A 16,666-nucleotide genomic window follows, 5' to 3' on the forward strand; every position below is an offset into this window, starting at 1 on the left:
GTGGTAAATGGAACATTCTAATTTACTGTCCCAACATGCAACATTCCAACATGGTGTCGGGGGCATATTGACAATTTTATTTACGGACATTTTTGGGGTTTATATCAAAACATGAACGTTTTAACCAGTAACTATGTAATCTGATCCATGGAGGACCTTGGGGACATTCCATTGAAGTGAAGTCCTGCAGGATTTCTCCCCAGGAATTACGGAGGTGGCGCAATGCAGCCGGCGGCTCGGAAGATGAACCACCGCTATCGGAAGAAAGAAGATGACATAGAGAAGTGCGACCTTGGCGCACTGATGCAAAACATTCGGCGGTTGCAGCAGTTCGCCGAGCCCGTTAGATGGTGCTGGGAAATCGGAGCGTCTATAGCAAGGTATTTTCGCTGAAAACTGCTTTTCTTTTAGAGATATGATCCTGGGAAATTTTGGTTATGTAAATGGTTTACGTTGCATAAACGATTGCCTTTAAAACGATTTGTTTACAAAATGATGCTGATTTCGCCTCACAACATGTCTATTCCATAGTCTCTAAAGATTACATATCAATCCTCCCTTATGTATCATTGATTTTGTTTGCTTTTTTCTTAATAAACACAGTTGTAAACCGTAATCATAATAATGGCTAGTAGTAGTAGCATTTCACTGGCGTTTTGTAATGATAACACAGTCTGATCCATATTTGGTGTGAAATTAATTACCAAAATTTCCACCAAACATCAAATAGAAACATTTAAGAATGGTTTTTATTGGTCAGAAATTACCCGCAATGGCAGCCTTTCTAGCGCTGAATTGATGCAGGTTTCACATAATACACAACATATACATATACAATATTTTATCCACACCTGCATTTTGTGGAACTGTCGCAAGGGTCTGGGCGGCTGCCATTCGGCGCCACCAGGTGACCTCAATACGACCTTCCCCAACCGAAGTCAGGTACCCATTTACACCTGGGTGGAGTGAGAAAAGTCGTGTAAACAGTAAAGTGCCTTTCCCAATGGCACAAGATCGGTGACATGACTGGATTCGAACTCGGGACCTCTTGGTTCTGAGCCGAACGATCTGCCCTTGCGCCACACGACCCTCCGGGCTTGATAGTTTATAACATATTCTGATAGTTTATAACATATTCTGGAATAAGTTCAGTTAAAGGAATATATATGTACCTATGAATGCTTTTTTTTGCTGCTGTAAAGCTAAAAGGAAATATATGTAAAACTAAAAGGTACATATATAGTCTAGACTGATATGCAGGGAATATGCACACCTGAACAAACTGTTTGCAGTAATATTATAAAGGCCCCCATTCATATGTCAGGTGACTTGTATGTACAAATGATGCATTATATGTGTCTGCAGTCTGCTTCAACAAGGGGGCGTGTCACACCTAATTGCCACGGTCAGATTTGGGCCCGCTTTAGACTTGCCACGCTTAACTGAACTGATTCACTTTAACCGACCTGTGTTGCTTATTGTTACCGGTCTAAAGAGGAAATAAGCGTCATACTCATAGGTCGGTTTTTCATGGAACCAACCCAGACCGCATCCCAACCCTGGTCTGTACCGCTTCAGCGGGGGCCGTGCCAGTTCCTCTCTGTGTGTAAAGAGAAACCAGCTTCGGCGACGCTTAGGAGGTCATGATAATGATATGCTAATAAGCCTGCGCTAGCAATAGAGGCATATTTTCCTCATTCTGAAACGTTTGTGCAATTGTCATTGAAAGTTGTCAAATATTTCAAGTGCAATGGCCGTATGATGATGTCGAATGTTTCAAGTGCAATGGCAGTAAAATGATAACATTTTCCAAGAGTGGACTGATTTCTTAAACAAAAATCCCTTTCAAAGTTAAACCATGAGTGTTGCCAATAGTAGTAGTATAGGCAACATTGGAAGACCAGAAAATCAGTAATTCAGTACCTGAAGGAAAATTTGTGGTGTATCAAACAGTGTTTGCACAGATGCTATCAATATGATGATAGTAAATTTGTATGCATTTGTTGTATTGATACATCGTAACCATAGTGTATTTATCATGATGTAATGGCATAACTATGCAATGACTTGCAAACAGCAATGATGAAATAGCCAAACTGACTTGACTGATGACTATCAAAAAAGCCAGCTGTAACATGAGCTTGGGGAGTGAATCTAATTTAATAGCTACCAAAGAATTAATTTTTCATGCCCATTGCTTTCTAGTGCTCAGCTGAAGAAGACAGACAGCAGACTACATTACAGTTCTTTATGAAATACTTTCATCTCACATTTAGATATTATTCCATCTTTTTCTATATTACATGTATTAGCTATAGACTGTTACTGCTAATAGATTTATTGAAAGCTAAAGCTGGCACACTTATAATTTATATGTGACCACTGGAACTACATACTAATGTGACAGCTGTTGAGATTAGTGATGTGACCCTTTGTTATATTGTGGTGAGATGATTCATTGTTGGTAACTGAACTTTGACCTTCAGATGGAAGAGACCATGGTTGTCTGTCGGCTGCTGGTTGGTCAGTGTAGTCTTCTGTTACCTAGCAACATCAGGTGTGGATTTTTCATTTCTATCCTTTAATAGCATATATAATGCAGTATGAATTATATCTTATCTGTACATTCTTTATCTCTCAGTGTGAACATCAGAAAAGAAAGGTCACAATGCATGTCATATAATCTGCTAACAGTACTGAAAGTGAAGTATGTGATTGTGGAGGAGAGATATTTATTAAATTGTTATTATTGTTATTAACAAATTTGAATATTTCAAATTGAGAACCTCTTAGTCTTACTTCCTCATACCTGACTATAGCTATCAGCGATTAAAATCCAATAAAACTTTAAGTTTAAGGAATCAATCAGTAATGAAAGTTCCTCTCATCTATCAAGCTCTTTTGCCTATTATGCTCTAGACAGCATTCTGTTTTCACATCAGCTATTACCAGAGCTGTTGTTATACAAAGTTGACTGTTGTGTTTATTGTATTTCCAGACACACTGTTTCTGTTAGCGCTGCTTGTTCTGGGAGGGATGTTAGGTCTGGGCATGCTGCAGAGTTCCGCCCGTGGGTTCCGCTCCAAGCTGAAGCCAGGTGTGGGAGTGTCCAGCCAGGAGGGGGTACAGGGTCAGGGGACGGATGTACTACAGATCCACAACACCATAGCGGAGTTCAAACAGTTGTAAGTATGTAGCACACATCTGCAGAATTAGATATCAGGGGGAATACAGATGTACTATAGATCCACAACACCATAGCAGAGTTCAAACTGTTGTAAGTACATGTATCTAGCACACAGCTGCAGAATTAGATATCAGGGGACGGATGTACTACAGATCCACAACACCTTGTTCAGTATGTTTTTATTAGCAAAGTTGTGTTTGTATTGCACACAGTTCTCTCTAGCTGTTGTGGTTGTCAAAATACACTCATATCGATTGATAACGTTGTTTTGTAAATAATGTTTAGTCCAAAAGAATATGTGTAAATGTCTATTACTTTTGTTTTATAAGCTGGTCTATCTATAGATAATAGCAAATACATGCAAATACATATATCATGATGTATCTCTGATATATATCCATATTCAATCAAAGACTTTTTTCAAACAGTTTAGAAGAACAGTATACTTGATGCAGCAGACTATACAGTCATGTATATCATTATCAGTTAGCGTTTATTATTTTCTTTTTTGCTGTTCTCAGAGTCAGATTTTATAGTCAGATTTAAGTGCTTTTGTCTCAAGACAGACATTGGAATTTGTATATGGCTATATGTATAGCTACAAACCTGCAATATTGATAACATGTCACCATCCTGTATGCATTTTTAAGAGAAAGGGTCAAACTACCTAGTACTCATACATAAGCAGATGTTCTTGGGCACATGACAGGGTTGTGTGTTATTGATTTTTACTGCACAAGCCTCTCCTTCTGTATGGAAAACTGGGTTACATGGAAGGCATCAGCAGTTCCCCCTGGAGACTTGTGATGGTGCTTGTATTCAGGTTGTAGATCTAGAACAGATGGCAGGTTTGATTGACAGGAATGTGTAGATGTACATGAACATAGCCATATCATTATAAGATGGAGGGTTTTATATGATTCAAGGTTGACTCATACTTAGAATACAAATTAAAAGGGAAGTGGCAAATGTACAACCTTATAGGTACATGGGGTTAGATTTTAAAGAGAAAAAGAAACATGCAAATTGTTGTTACACCTGTCAACAACATCCTTAGATTTTTGCATAGAAGCAATTTCAAGCATTGCACTTTTATGATAGCTCTGGCAAGAATGAAGGCAAATTTCAGACTGATAACAATCTGTACATGAACTACTGTATTTGTATTAAAACCGACCTTGTTCTGGTTCTGGAGATAAAACGTGGAGCATTAGAATTTGCCAGTGTCTATCCATCAGGTTATTGCCCAAGCATGAATAATGCATCCCCTGGCTTTTCAAACCTGTTTGAGGGGAATAAATAGCAATTACTTGGTAATAATGGCACACTTTGCTGCCTGTCACCACCTCGTATGTGCCAACACCACTCTAACTGGGGAGTGTACAAGGTAGAAATCTGATTTGACCTTAATACATACTAAAAATCTTAGTTGTTAATTTTTAATTTTTTTGCCTATCATTTGAAGGTAGATCAGAAGATACCTGCATCTGAAAGAATGTTGATTGCTGTAAATGATGTGTGTTTCCTTAGAGGATGAAGTAACTGTTACATTGTGACGTCAGAGCTGTACTGATTGTTCTGGGACAGATCCCTTTGATACTGATAATGAATCGCAGGCTCATTTCATGTCTCTAAAAGCATTTGCCTGCTCTGGCGGAACATGGCCCGCTCCCAACATCGCTTGACCTTTAAGGGAAGGGAGATGATACCAAAAACCCATTTAGATGGGATCAATGTAGTAAGCCCAGTAGAGCATGGCTGGTGGGATTAGATGATGTGAAAAAAATGTCCATCCACAAGGAAAGATGTACCTCCTTAAGCTGTACCAATCTTGGGACACTACATATTGGTTAGGCCATGTTGATTTGATTATATGGATGGCATCCACGCGCAATTTTCGTCCGTTTACAAAATAAAAACATTTTCCACTATACTGTAAATCATACAAAGCAGCTGCAAAGTGATCAAATATATACTGTAAATTGCCAAAAAAATATTGAAAAACGATACAAATGTCAAAGAATGGCAAAATCAATTCCAAAGTCAAAGAAAAAGAAGTGAAAATGAAGAATCTTAATTGATCTGACCATTGCCATTACAATATAACAAGAAGACTTATGGCCATTTTAACATTACCTTGTCCCATACTGTAATATATTACCGTAAAAATATAAATGGTACATGATGTACCATATATGCATATGGCAATCAAATTTGTTGCTTACTCTTATTAGTCTTAATGAAAGCATCTGTTATGAACTTTTGGATGTTTGATAAAGATGACAAAGTAAAAACAAAGTGTATCAGGTTTGACAAACGTGAGGGAGAGTAAAGTAAAAGTTTTCACAGAATTTTGCAGTACTGTAGTATATGGTATGAATGGTATAATAATGATTATGAGTAGACTTACAGTGAGTTATAAGACATAGTTATGTATGTTGACCCGCCAGGAGTAATTTAAGTGTGTCAGCGTATGGGGTTTTGTGCACATTACTGGTGCATCGCACATCATGCTGGCCTATGCTGTATTAAACACACCAGGGCCCTGCATCAGTGTTTGCAGCTTTGTGCTATGCCAGAGGACTTTAAATTCCTTTCGAGCAAGATATTGTAAGTGGAAGTAAAAGGAGATATTGTTCAGTTACTGACGTCTGGCATTACCCTTCTGGTTTGTGTCAACTTGTGACAGAAGTGTCATGAAATGGAAGTATGGAACACCATAGCCGGACAGTTATCATGGCTGTAGCTCTTGCTTTGTTTCTCTGTTTGAGGCACTGTATACTTTAGTACAATGTATAATTTAAGTCTGATAGACGTTTACTAGTACATACATGTACTATTAGTAGCAGTACTACCGGTACACGCTGCAGAATGGCAGGCTAATATTATAATGATTGCTGTTATAGTCATAGTTGATTACCATGATGGACATTGTAAGTGGGAGTGTTGACTCTAGAATGACAGTCATCTAAAATTATATAGAACAGTTAACTTGCCTGTAAGACATGACAAAGATGGAGAGATGGTGACCCTTGCTGTGTCTCCCCCAGTATCTCACACCTGCAGCAGTGGACCACACAGGTGAGATGTTACCTGGATGACCTGCAGGCCATCCTGGTGTGGGAGGATGCTGGGACATCTATCAAGTAGGGTGTCTTTTGTACTTCTATGATATCATACATTTCATAGTTTCAGTTCAAAGTTGTGAATTAAACCCTATACACCTCGCCATGACTTTTTTATTGCATGTGGTCTCCCCAAATAGGAGAAACAAGGAAGGTGTTTTACAGTAAGAAAAGAAATGTACTGTGTTATCTGTATGTGAAGTAAGCCTCAGTATGTCACAGTACTTTCCTTGTTCTGTTCAATTAAGATGACTTTTGTGTTCCTTTCCAGAATATTCTGCATATCTTTAGGAACTGTTCTAGGAGTCTTTTTATTACCAGTCAGATGGTCTGTGATAGTAGGTAGGTTCTTTTCCATGTTTTCTATATTTTCAGCAATCATCTCCAATACATAAAAACATTTTGCTTATAATTGATTAGATCTAACAGTTTATACTCAGTCTGGTATTCCATGTTCATTGGTGTTTCCGAAAGAACCTTTCTACTCTCTTTCTCTTTTATCCCAAGAAAAGTCACCCTCCAACATTGTCTTTTGGGATAAAGGGATTTTGTAGTGTACAAAATTTACTTACTTACTTTACTTTGGCCCTTCGCCCCTGCCAGGGCATAGGCCACCGATGATGCTTCTCCACTGGACTCGTCGCTGGGCCTTCTTTTTCAAGTCCTGCCAGCTACTGCTGATACTCTTCATCTCGTCCTCCGTGTCTCTCCTCCAGCTGTTTCTAGGCCTCCCCCTCTTCCTTTTGCCCTGTGGGTTCCATGTCAGGGCCTGCTGGGTGACACTGGAGCTCGGTTTCCTAAGGGTATGGCCAATCCATGACCATTTCCTCCTGAGGATCTGGCCACTAACTGGTTCTTGTCCTGCCCTGTCCCACAACTCCTGGTTACTGACCCTGTCCCACCACCTAATCTTGAAGATACGTCTCAGACAGGTGTTGATGAAAGTCTGTATCTTGTGCTGTGTGGCTTTAGTTGTTCTCCATGTCTCGGAACCATAGAGGAGGACTGACTTGATGTTGGAGTTGAAGATGCGGAGTTTGGTGGCTCTACGTATCCCTCTAGAGGCCCAGACCTTCCTTAGCATGATGAACGCTGCCCTTGCTTTGCCTATCCTGGCTATTACGTCTCTTTCTGTGCCCCCTTGCCTATCTACCACACTACCCAAGTACACAAAGGATGCTGTCTCCTTCACCTCTTCCCCTCCAAACATGACTGGTGTGCTGTTTGTCGTGTTGATCCTCATGAGTTCTGTCTTCTTTTTACTGATTTTGAGTCCTGTACCCGCCGATACTGTGTCTAAACAAGTTGTTTTATCCTGCATCTGCATATGGTTGTGTGAGAGGAGTGCCAGGTCGTCGGCAAAATCTAGGTCCTCAAGCTGTGTCCAGAGTGTCCACTGAATCCCATTCCTCTTTCCTGCCGTAGTTTCTTTCATGATCCAGTCGATGACCAGGAGGAAAAGAAGCGGCGAGAGTAGGCAGCCCTGACGTACTCCTGTCTTCACCTCAAAGCTCTCCGTTAACTGCCCCGCATGCGTTACCCTACAGCTCATGTCCCTGTAAGTGTTCTGGATAAGAGAGATGAGCTTTTCCGGTATCCCATAGTGTCGCAGTATCTTCCACAGAGTGGCTCTGTCTATACTATCAAAGGCTTTTTCATAGTCTATGAAGTTAATGTATAGTGGTGAGTTCCATTCCAGAGACTGTTCTATTATGATGCGTAAGGTGGCAATCTGGTCGGCACAGGATCTACTCTTCCGGAAGCCTGCTTGTTCGTCTCTCAGCTTGACATCCACAGCGTCCCTCATTCTTTCTAGTAGAATTCTATTAAAAACTTTCCCCGCTGTTGATAAGAGTACAATCCCCCTGTAGTTACTGCAGTTGCTTAAATCCCCTTTCTTTGGAAGTTTGACCAGTATACCCTGCTTCCACTCGGCTGGAACCTGCTCCTCTTCCCAGATCCTACTGAACAGACTGTGTAACATGCTGACTGTGTTCCCTAGGTCTGCTTTGAGTGCCTCTGCTGGTATGTCATCTGGTCCTGCTGACTTCCCGTTCCTGAGTGACATTATGGCCTTCTTAATCTCTATCTTGGAGGGTTTTCCTGTGTTAATGGGTAGCTCTTCTTCTGCATGTGGAATGTTTGGAGGTGTTTCTGGAACTGGTCTGTTGAGTAGATCACTGAAGTGTTCTGCCCATCTTCTCAGCTGCTCTTCTGTTGTTGTGAGTAGGTTACCCTCTTTATCCCTTACCGGCTTGTCCACTTGTGGGAATTTGCCCGCCAGCTTCCTTGTTGTTATGTAGAGGTCCTTCAGGTTTCCCTTCCCTGCTGCTTCCTCTGCCTGCTTGGCCAAATCTTCAATGTGGTCTCTTTTGTCCCTTTTGATGCTCCTTTTGACCTCCTTATCTACAGCTGTATAAGCTTTCTGTGCCTTGACCTTCTCTGATCTTGTCCGGCTTGCGTTCAGAACAGCTTTCTTTTGTTTCCTAGTATCCAACTTCTGCAGAGTGCTGAAGGAGATCCACTCTTTCTCATGTGTTTTCTTCTTCCCCAAAACCTCTTCACATGTGTCCAGCCACCCCTTCTTGACCTGTTGCCACTGGTCCTCAATACCTGTGTCTTCCTCTTTGAAGAGTTCTTGCAATGGTTCAAACTTGTTGGACAGACTGAGTTTGAAGGATTTTTGTATGTCCTTGTCCTTAAGCAGTCCTACGTTGTATCTTTTACGTGGGTTGGTGGTTGTGGGATGCTTCTTCAGCCTCAAGCGTGCTGACGTCACCAGGAGGTGGTGGTCTGAAGACACATCTGCCCCTCTCATCACCCTTACATCACTCCACAGTCGTCGGAACTTCTGGCTGATGCACATGTGGTCTATCTGGTTTTCTGTAATGTGGTCGGGTGATCTCCATGTAGCTTTGTGGATGCGCTTGTGCATAAAGATGCTACCTCCTATAACAAGTTGGTTAAGAGAGCACAGATCCGTGAATCTTTCCCCATTCTCGTTCATCCTACCTAGCCCATGTGTTCCCATGACCTCTTCATGACCTGTGTTGTCTGACCCTATCTTAGCGTTGAGGTCGCCCATGAGCAAGGTGATGTCCTTGTTCCTACCCTTGTCCAATACTGCCTGTAACTGTTGGTAGAACTCTTCTTTCTTCTCTTCCTCAGCATCATTTGTGGGTGCATAGCATTGTATTACTCGTAAGTTGATGTTGCTTTTCTTGGTGGCAAACTTGGCAGTGATGATACGGGGATTGACCGGTTCCCAGCCTATGAGTGCCCTCTGTGCTTCCCTGGCCAGCATCAGGGCGACTCCCTCTGAGTGTATGGCTCCCTCTTCAGTGTGTCCCGAGTACAGTAACAACTCTCCCGTCGCTAGCCTCAGCTGTCCTGTCTGCAGCCATCTTGTTTCACTGAGCCCTAGTAAAGATAGACTGTAGTTCCTCATTTCCTTGGCAACTTGTGCTGTTCTTCCTGACTCGTACATGGTTCTAACATTCCATGCACCTATTCTAATTGTTGTCTTGGGTGTCAGGAGGGGGGTCGGCCTTGCAGCTTCCTTTCGGCTTTCACTGCCCTGCGTCATAAACCTCCTGTGTGGGGGCCCCTCCTTTCCCATGACGAGTTCATCTTGGTTTATCATCATCGGTGCTTCGCTAACTGGTGCGTTTTTACAGGTAGGGACGTTGACCCTACGCCAACCCCTTTCACCTCTGGGCAGAGGTTGTCCACATTTTGTCTGGCCTCTCCCCCTTGACCTGTCCAGCATGGGTGACCCTACCAGGAGTGCTAAGGGTGCTATGCACTCCCGCTGGCATATCTCTTGGGGTCATTGAGACACGCAAGCCCTCACACCGCTACAAGGCGTGTACAAAATTTACAGTTCACGCTAAAAGTAAAACATATGTCGAATGATAATAGAAATGTTGGTTTTGATTTTAAGCAGCAAGGTATGTATCCTCTTGCTATTAGCTTTGGAAAATCTTTGTGACTGCAAGGAATAATCAAGGTATAATGAAGATATGAAGTTGAGCTTAAGATCATCTTAAATCATCACATTTGATTTTTGAAGCCTCAAGTAAAATCTTTGTGACGGTTGAGAAATTATACCTTTTACTATGCCTTTCAGGTGTAAGCTGTGTGTTTATAGGAAATGAAGAATTTTACAAAGGTAACACAATAATTGTGTTCAGTATGTTTTGCGAAATCATCTATAAGCAAATAATGTATTTCATTTAACAGCTTGTTCCCTTTGACTTGTAGACTGATATTCACATGTATCTATAGCTAATGAGTAATGACATTAAATTAGTAAACTAGTATAGAATAATTTGTAGTTGATACAATTGTTGTAGAAATAAACGTTGCCTATCTTGACTCAATGACTCTCAATAAATAATAAAGTTGAATGTACGAGCAATTATCTCTACTTCCCCCATGAATTCCAAGGTAGTTTTGTGGATGAACACACTGGTACTCAGATACTTGTGTTACCTTTGCTATTGATCATAATTTGTATCTACTCTTTTTGTTTCCCTAGTTGCTGTGCAATATATAGAAGAACTTAAGAGTAGCAGTAAGGAACCAGTTACAGAAGAGCCTGTTAGAAAAGAGTCGAGCCCAAAGCAGGAGGACGGATACCTGAACCATCAAGTTACTCCTGAAAGAACCCAGGCAGATGCAGATGTACGTAAAGAAAAAACAATCTTACAATTTTCTAAAGAAAAATTATAGAAAATACAGCAATGAAATTATGAATGTAGATTGTACCATGGCTCATCCAGGTTGTCAATGACATGAATTCTATTTCTATTTATTCATAATTATAGACTTAAGTTTTGCACCAAATGTACCAATATCAGTTTGGTGCATGAGTCAAAATTCTAAATAAATGGTTAAAAGTATTGACAGATTGCTTTCCAATCTACAGAATAAGACATGCTTAAGATGCTCTCTCTTTTGATCCTCTATCAAACTTTTCCTTACAGTGCAGACTGTAATTACAACACTGCTGTAATGAGGCTTTTACAATTGTAGCACATTCAAAAGACCTGAGTGTTCTTCATTAACTGTGCTGCTTTTAGAGTCAGTTACTTGTAGTCATCTTGTAGCCGGGATTAAGGTTTTCAGCCTCTCAACCCTTCCTGGTCTCCGTGCTTTGGTGGCAGCTGGTGTGGGACTTCCTCCAAGATGTAGAGGTAAGGAGAAGTGTGATGAGAGCTCCAGTGATACTTACTGTGTACTCTGGGTGTGTAGTCCATGTGGGACTTTGTGGTGTTACAGAGCTCCCTGTCGGAGAGCAGTGACAGTGAGGGTGAGGAGGAGGCAGAGATCCTGGAGGGGGGAGATTTCCATCGGGCACATTTACCGGCTCCAGACAAGTGTGTCTTCTATGATGCTGAGGTTTGTTTTTCCTGTTTTAAATCTCATTTTTGAAACTGAATAAACACCTCCCTTGTCAGTAGCACATCTTATATACACAATGTCATGTACCAGTAATATGAGAGAAGTTGGTATAGACCAAAAAACATTTTAACAGTCAAAGAACATGTTTATACTGTATGGGAATTGTTGCAGTGATAAAGCTATGATAGTGTGTTAGATTGACATGATTAAAAGGGTCGTCATGATTTTGTTCCCTCCAGTCAGAGGAAGACACAGGCTCAGATGAGAACCTGGAGAGAAAAGAGCGCATATCCAGAACAGGGCAGCTAAAGACTCGAGTCGTGAGCAAACTGGCAGAGTTCAGGAATAGGAACAAAGGTTAGGAAGCAAACAAACAAATACCAGTCATTCACCTATGTGTATTCTACATCATTGGATGATTCATGTGAGGTATATTCCACCAAGTACATAATTTAGATGCATGAACAGGTTTTGTTTGTTTATAAAGTATGAAAGTGCTGACATGAATATTCTGATGATGATCCCTCTGTCCCTTCTTCCGCAGCGCTCCCAACCAACTGCACCTTGTGTAATGCTGTGTTCCATTCAGTCCTCAAGAGAAGGGTGGGTAACTTGTACAGTATTTCTCACTGTTGTGAATGGTTGATTATTATCCAAGATGAAAGAGAAGTGGTCCTATATCTGATGTCATTTTTCATCAGTGATGATAAAAGTCTGGTAAGGATAGATTTGGCTCTGTAAGGCATTTAAAAGCTATGCCTCAGGCCAAGTAGATAATATAACCTCCTTGCTCGGGCACAGTCGTGAAATCTCCCTTGTTAAGGTATATTGGCAACTGTTCTTTATTCTAGTTTTTTTTTGCTCCTGCAGAGATACTGTCGTCACTGTGGCAACCACTTCTGCTCTCGCTGCTGCCACGAGAAGGTTCCTCGCTCCGTGTTTGGTGCAACAGGTCGGGCCAGAATTTCAACATAACGTTCTTGATAATTATGTATAACTTTCTATATAAAGGTGAAGAAATGTCTTTGTTGAATTCTAAATGGTGGAAGCTAGTGTTTCATTTAAAGTCAATGGCAACAACAAAAACACAGCACTTTCCTTCAAAACCAAAGTTTCACTACAGAGACGCACAAGGCATATACAGGCATTCATTTAGTACTCACTGTCAACAATGTTGTTGTCTTCCATAGCTCCAGCAGCAAGCAGAGAAACTGTGGTTGTGTGTAACATCTGCTACAACGTACTGAAGAAAGTCAGCCAGGAAGACTCCATTCAACTGTCTGAGGCACAAGTGCTCTAGTACCAGTACTATCACATTATCAGACACTTAGTAATACTTGTTCGGGTGATTTTCAGTTTTCAGAACTATTATCAATACATCGGTGAATACGTGTAGCTTCATCATCAGGTTGGTAGCTATAGATCATTTTTATTGTCGGCAACTTTCATCCATAGCTTGTGTGAGGTTGAAGATGTAAAAACTCCAGGAAGTAGCTACAAGCAGTTTAGTGACCAGAAGATAAAGAAACTTCAAAGGCTGTGAACCTCCATGACGATGATAGAAATGTATACAGTATGCATTGCTGCCATCTACTTACATGTACTGAATCTCTCACCTGGAATTTCCTAGTACTTTTACTCATATGTATATGACAGGTGCAAAAGTTCCTTGGTTTGTTTGGTACTAGTACTTTTAGAGATAGCAAACAAGTTATTTTCCAAAGAGCATTTATGCAGGATTTGTTGAATGTAGGTGAAAAATTGCTTAAAGTGAATCTGATTATAAGATTATTAATTGAACTTGGAGATATAGTGCAAATATGCCAAATAAAAAGAGAAATTCCAAATCAAACTCAACACAGTAACCAAACTCGGAGGGGATACAGTTTCTGGTATATGTTGCAGGTTTAAGACTACTGTAAAGTAAGTACCCTTTCTGTTATTAGCTTACATTTACACATAGCTTTTGTGACTGGGCTGACAAATGGATTTTAAATCAAACAAAATGAAACCAAATGTTAGTAAAGAGACTGAGGGAAGTGTTACCACAGTAATGTCAGGATCTCTTCATTGAAAACCTTTTGGGTCAGTTTCTACAGCTGAAGGCACATGGAATCAAATATCAATAGCTGTTCAACCCATGCATGTCCAAGGTACACAAACCATTGAAATCATCTTTATGTCATATCATGACAAATCAGTCTTAAACTAGAAGAAAGCACAGGATGTGTGCTTTATCCTACCTTGGATAGGAATGGGTTTACTTATATGATGATAACACTGACTTGTTTCTAAAAATGTGCCAGTAAAAGTACAAGTAGATTTCATGATTAGTCTATAGATAAAGATGAACTAAATCACTTAAAGATCAAGGAAATAAAAGTGATAAGTCTTTGCAAGTAATGTGTACTACCCCTACTATTTATTCAGAATCTGATACTTGTGTTGATCGTTTTTTCTTATCACACAACTTAAAAGCCTTTTGATGGAGCAAACTTTGTCATGTACATGTACGAGTACTTAAAGTAAGCAGCTGTTTCGAAATTAGCATGATGCATGCATGCACATTTTTGTTTTGTATGTATGTAGTTCTTTGCTTTAGTGAGGCGTAATGATAACATAATTGTAACTCACAAGTATGTAAGAACCTCTACTACACAGCAGTATCTGTAACACTCTAATCAGTAACAAAAAGCAATGCAGTAACAATATGTGTGAAGTAAGCCTGATGTATGTTGTGGTACCAAAGCTTAAGATGTTGCATTTATCTAAGGTAACAAATATGCGTATGCCGTGTTTAAAAACCATGACACACTTGCAATGTAACAGCATGACTGTGGTATGAGCACAACGTTTTTTGATAATTGTTTCAATGTGCAATGAAGGAGTTGACTGTTTTAACTTAAGGGAACTTCAGAATCTTTTATTGTATGTAAAAGTCACTGATGGAAGCCATATCCAAAATGTCTTTTAAGGAAAGGCTGTCTTTTTAAGCCTTTGTGAACAAATATACAAGTCATACATGTATGTTGGGTAGCTAATACTGATCTCTGTTGTAAAGGATTTGCAGTCATTAGCCTGCCACAAATGATGTCCTTACTTTTAGTGAAATATACTTAAGAGTCATGACAAATGTGCTGATAGATAGAAGCTTTTGATAATCATTTTTGTGCTCTCTTAGTCCCTAAATCTTGATTGAATTTAGGAGTATACATGAGGACCTGGGTGTTCAAATGATTGTTATATTCAGTGAAAAAAAACAGTGCTGTGGTCATGTACATTCATACTTCCAATTTTTAATCTTACAACACACTGATGTTTTGGTTTCAGGGATGTCCCATTATTTGTATTTCAGTGCCATGGATGGGTAAATTGGTTAAAAAGAGTTAGTTCTGTCTTTTGGAACGGACCTATGTCGATAATGTATGTCTTTCAGATTAAATGTGAAGATACACAAGTACAACATCAGTTTGTTACACTAATGGTAAAACTCAATAATTTCTACCCTTACCTTAGGGCATCATCGCATTTTATTCTTCCTAACTCACAATGCTGACTGTTTGCCACAATGTAGTTTGAAGTACAGTAGTTGTGATAGTGAACAAGACTATGCTGCAAAAATGTTCCGTGTGTCCTTCCACTCTGCTAATCACTCCCAAGCTTTAGAGGTCAATTTGTGACTTGTGGACCAAAACGGAGGAGGCAAAACCCATGTACTGTCTCTGTTGATGTAATAATGATGCAAACTATAGAAGGAAATTGCATAATTATGTATTATATACTATTAGACTTCTCCTCAAATGCAAATCATGCAATACAAATGTCCATGTAGTTCTTTGGTGCACAAGTTGCCTTGATGCTACAAGTCAAAAGTACTGTTGTCCTATTTAACATATTCTGTATGCAAAATCCTGTGGTTGAAATCTTACAGCTCACAAATTGCATAATTATATTATGTGTGTGTGTGTATATATTTATGATATATATCTTTATACATTGTTGTATTCAAATGTGTACATCCTGATAAACCTGATGGAGTACTGTGCTGTTGGCTCTTTACAGATGTCCATGAATTACTGGATGTATTGAACTTTCTACCCTTTACCCTTAGACTTACCTTTTCTTCAGGTGTGAGGGAAAAAGATGGAATCATTCTATTTCTTGCATTTTCTGTTAGGGGTGAATTGACTGTCAAGGAAAATCAGAAGTTCAGTATGTTTATAACAGTTCATGTGCCGTCTTATGTACCTGTACTTATACAGCAGACCATAGCAGATATGTCTATCAGAGTCTCTCTTTTAAGTCTTGTATTAAGTATTACAAAGATAGCAGCTTTGCATTGTGAAACTCTCTCCTAAACACAAGATAGGGCTGAGTTGTTTCCTCCACAAGTCACCTCTATAAACTGTCAAACATTTGCATGTAGGTATCACGATGTAGAAAAATGGAGGTCTATGTGATACATTGTAAGTGATCACATTCCCATTACCTCAAAAGGCGCCAGCCATCAACCTGTTGAGTGCAGTACAATCACTTTGTGTAATGACTATTGGCAGCAATTCCAAATCTAAATGTTACATGATGTAGTTTGGTTCTTACTTGTTTTCATGCACAAAATATATTAGAATTTGAATTACAGTACTATATTAAATTTCTGGTAAATGCCTATTTGAATATTTTATAGTTTGGTTTTGATATTTTAGAGATGTTTGATGTTTTACTTGTTTGCATCAAAGATGTACATGGGCCATGATACTGCAATAAAAATGTACTTTTAAGAATTTACAGTGGTAATTCTTTTTGTACTCCTGCCTGCATGCATAGTTTGAGGTGCCCGGATGTAAAATCTGTCTATCACATGCAGATTATGATAGTGATTAAAAGGTTATTACATAACTGCTGGTGAGCAATCAAATTCATGTAACCTCTGACGGACCTCAATACTTTG

General features: G+C 39.8%; 1 protein-coding gene across 2 annotated transcripts; it reads left to right on the plus strand.

Moving 5' to 3' along the window:
- The first annotated feature begins 17 nt into the window (after positions 1 to 17).
- On the plus strand, positions 18 to 16,501 carry LOC136430927 (protrudin-like). Of its 2 annotated transcripts, none has more exons than XM_066422021.1 (12): positions 18 to 380; positions 2,487 to 2,557; positions 2,999 to 3,185; positions 6,238 to 6,333; positions 6,584 to 6,654; positions 10,442 to 10,483; positions 10,853 to 10,998; positions 11,569 to 11,715; positions 11,958 to 12,075; positions 12,263 to 12,321; positions 12,589 to 12,670; positions 12,909 to 16,501. In XM_066422021.1, the coding sequence occupies exons 1-12, from the start codon at positions 223 to 225 to the stop codon at positions 13,016 to 13,018; spliced, it is 1,287 nt and encodes a 428-aa protein (XP_066278118.1). In that variant the 5' UTR covers positions 18 to 222; the 3' UTR covers positions 13,019 to 16,501. The 2 variants fall into 2 exon arrangements, with proteins under 2 accessions (XP_066278118.1, XP_066278119.1); XM_066422022.1 differs by having other exon boundaries at positions 11,596 to 11,715.
- Positions 16,502 to 16,666: the final 165 nt, after the last annotated feature.

The sequence above is a fragment of the Branchiostoma lanceolatum genome, chromosome 3, assembly GCF_035083965.1.
Source record: "Branchiostoma lanceolatum isolate klBraLanc5 chromosome 3, klBraLanc5.hap2, whole genome shotgun sequence".
NCBI lineage: Eukaryota > Metazoa > Chordata > Leptocardii > Amphioxiformes > Branchiostomatidae > Branchiostoma > Branchiostoma lanceolatum.

What these genes read in the sequence shown, in the direction of transcription:
- LOC136430927 (XM_066422021.1), top strand. Translation starts at nt 223, where the DNA reads ATGCAGCCGGCGGCTCGGAAGATGAACCACCGCTATCGGAAGAAAGAA. An exon ending in GTTCAGGAATAGGAACAAAG is followed by an intron (nt 12,076 to 12,262) that starts GTTAGGAAGCAA and finishes CTTCTTCCGCAG; the next exon opens with CGCTCCCAACCAACTGCACC. An exon ending in ATTCAGTCCTCAAGAGAAGG is followed by an intron (nt 12,322 to 12,588) that starts GTGGGTAACTTG and finishes TTGCTCCTGCAG; the next exon opens with AGATACTGTCGTCACTGTGG.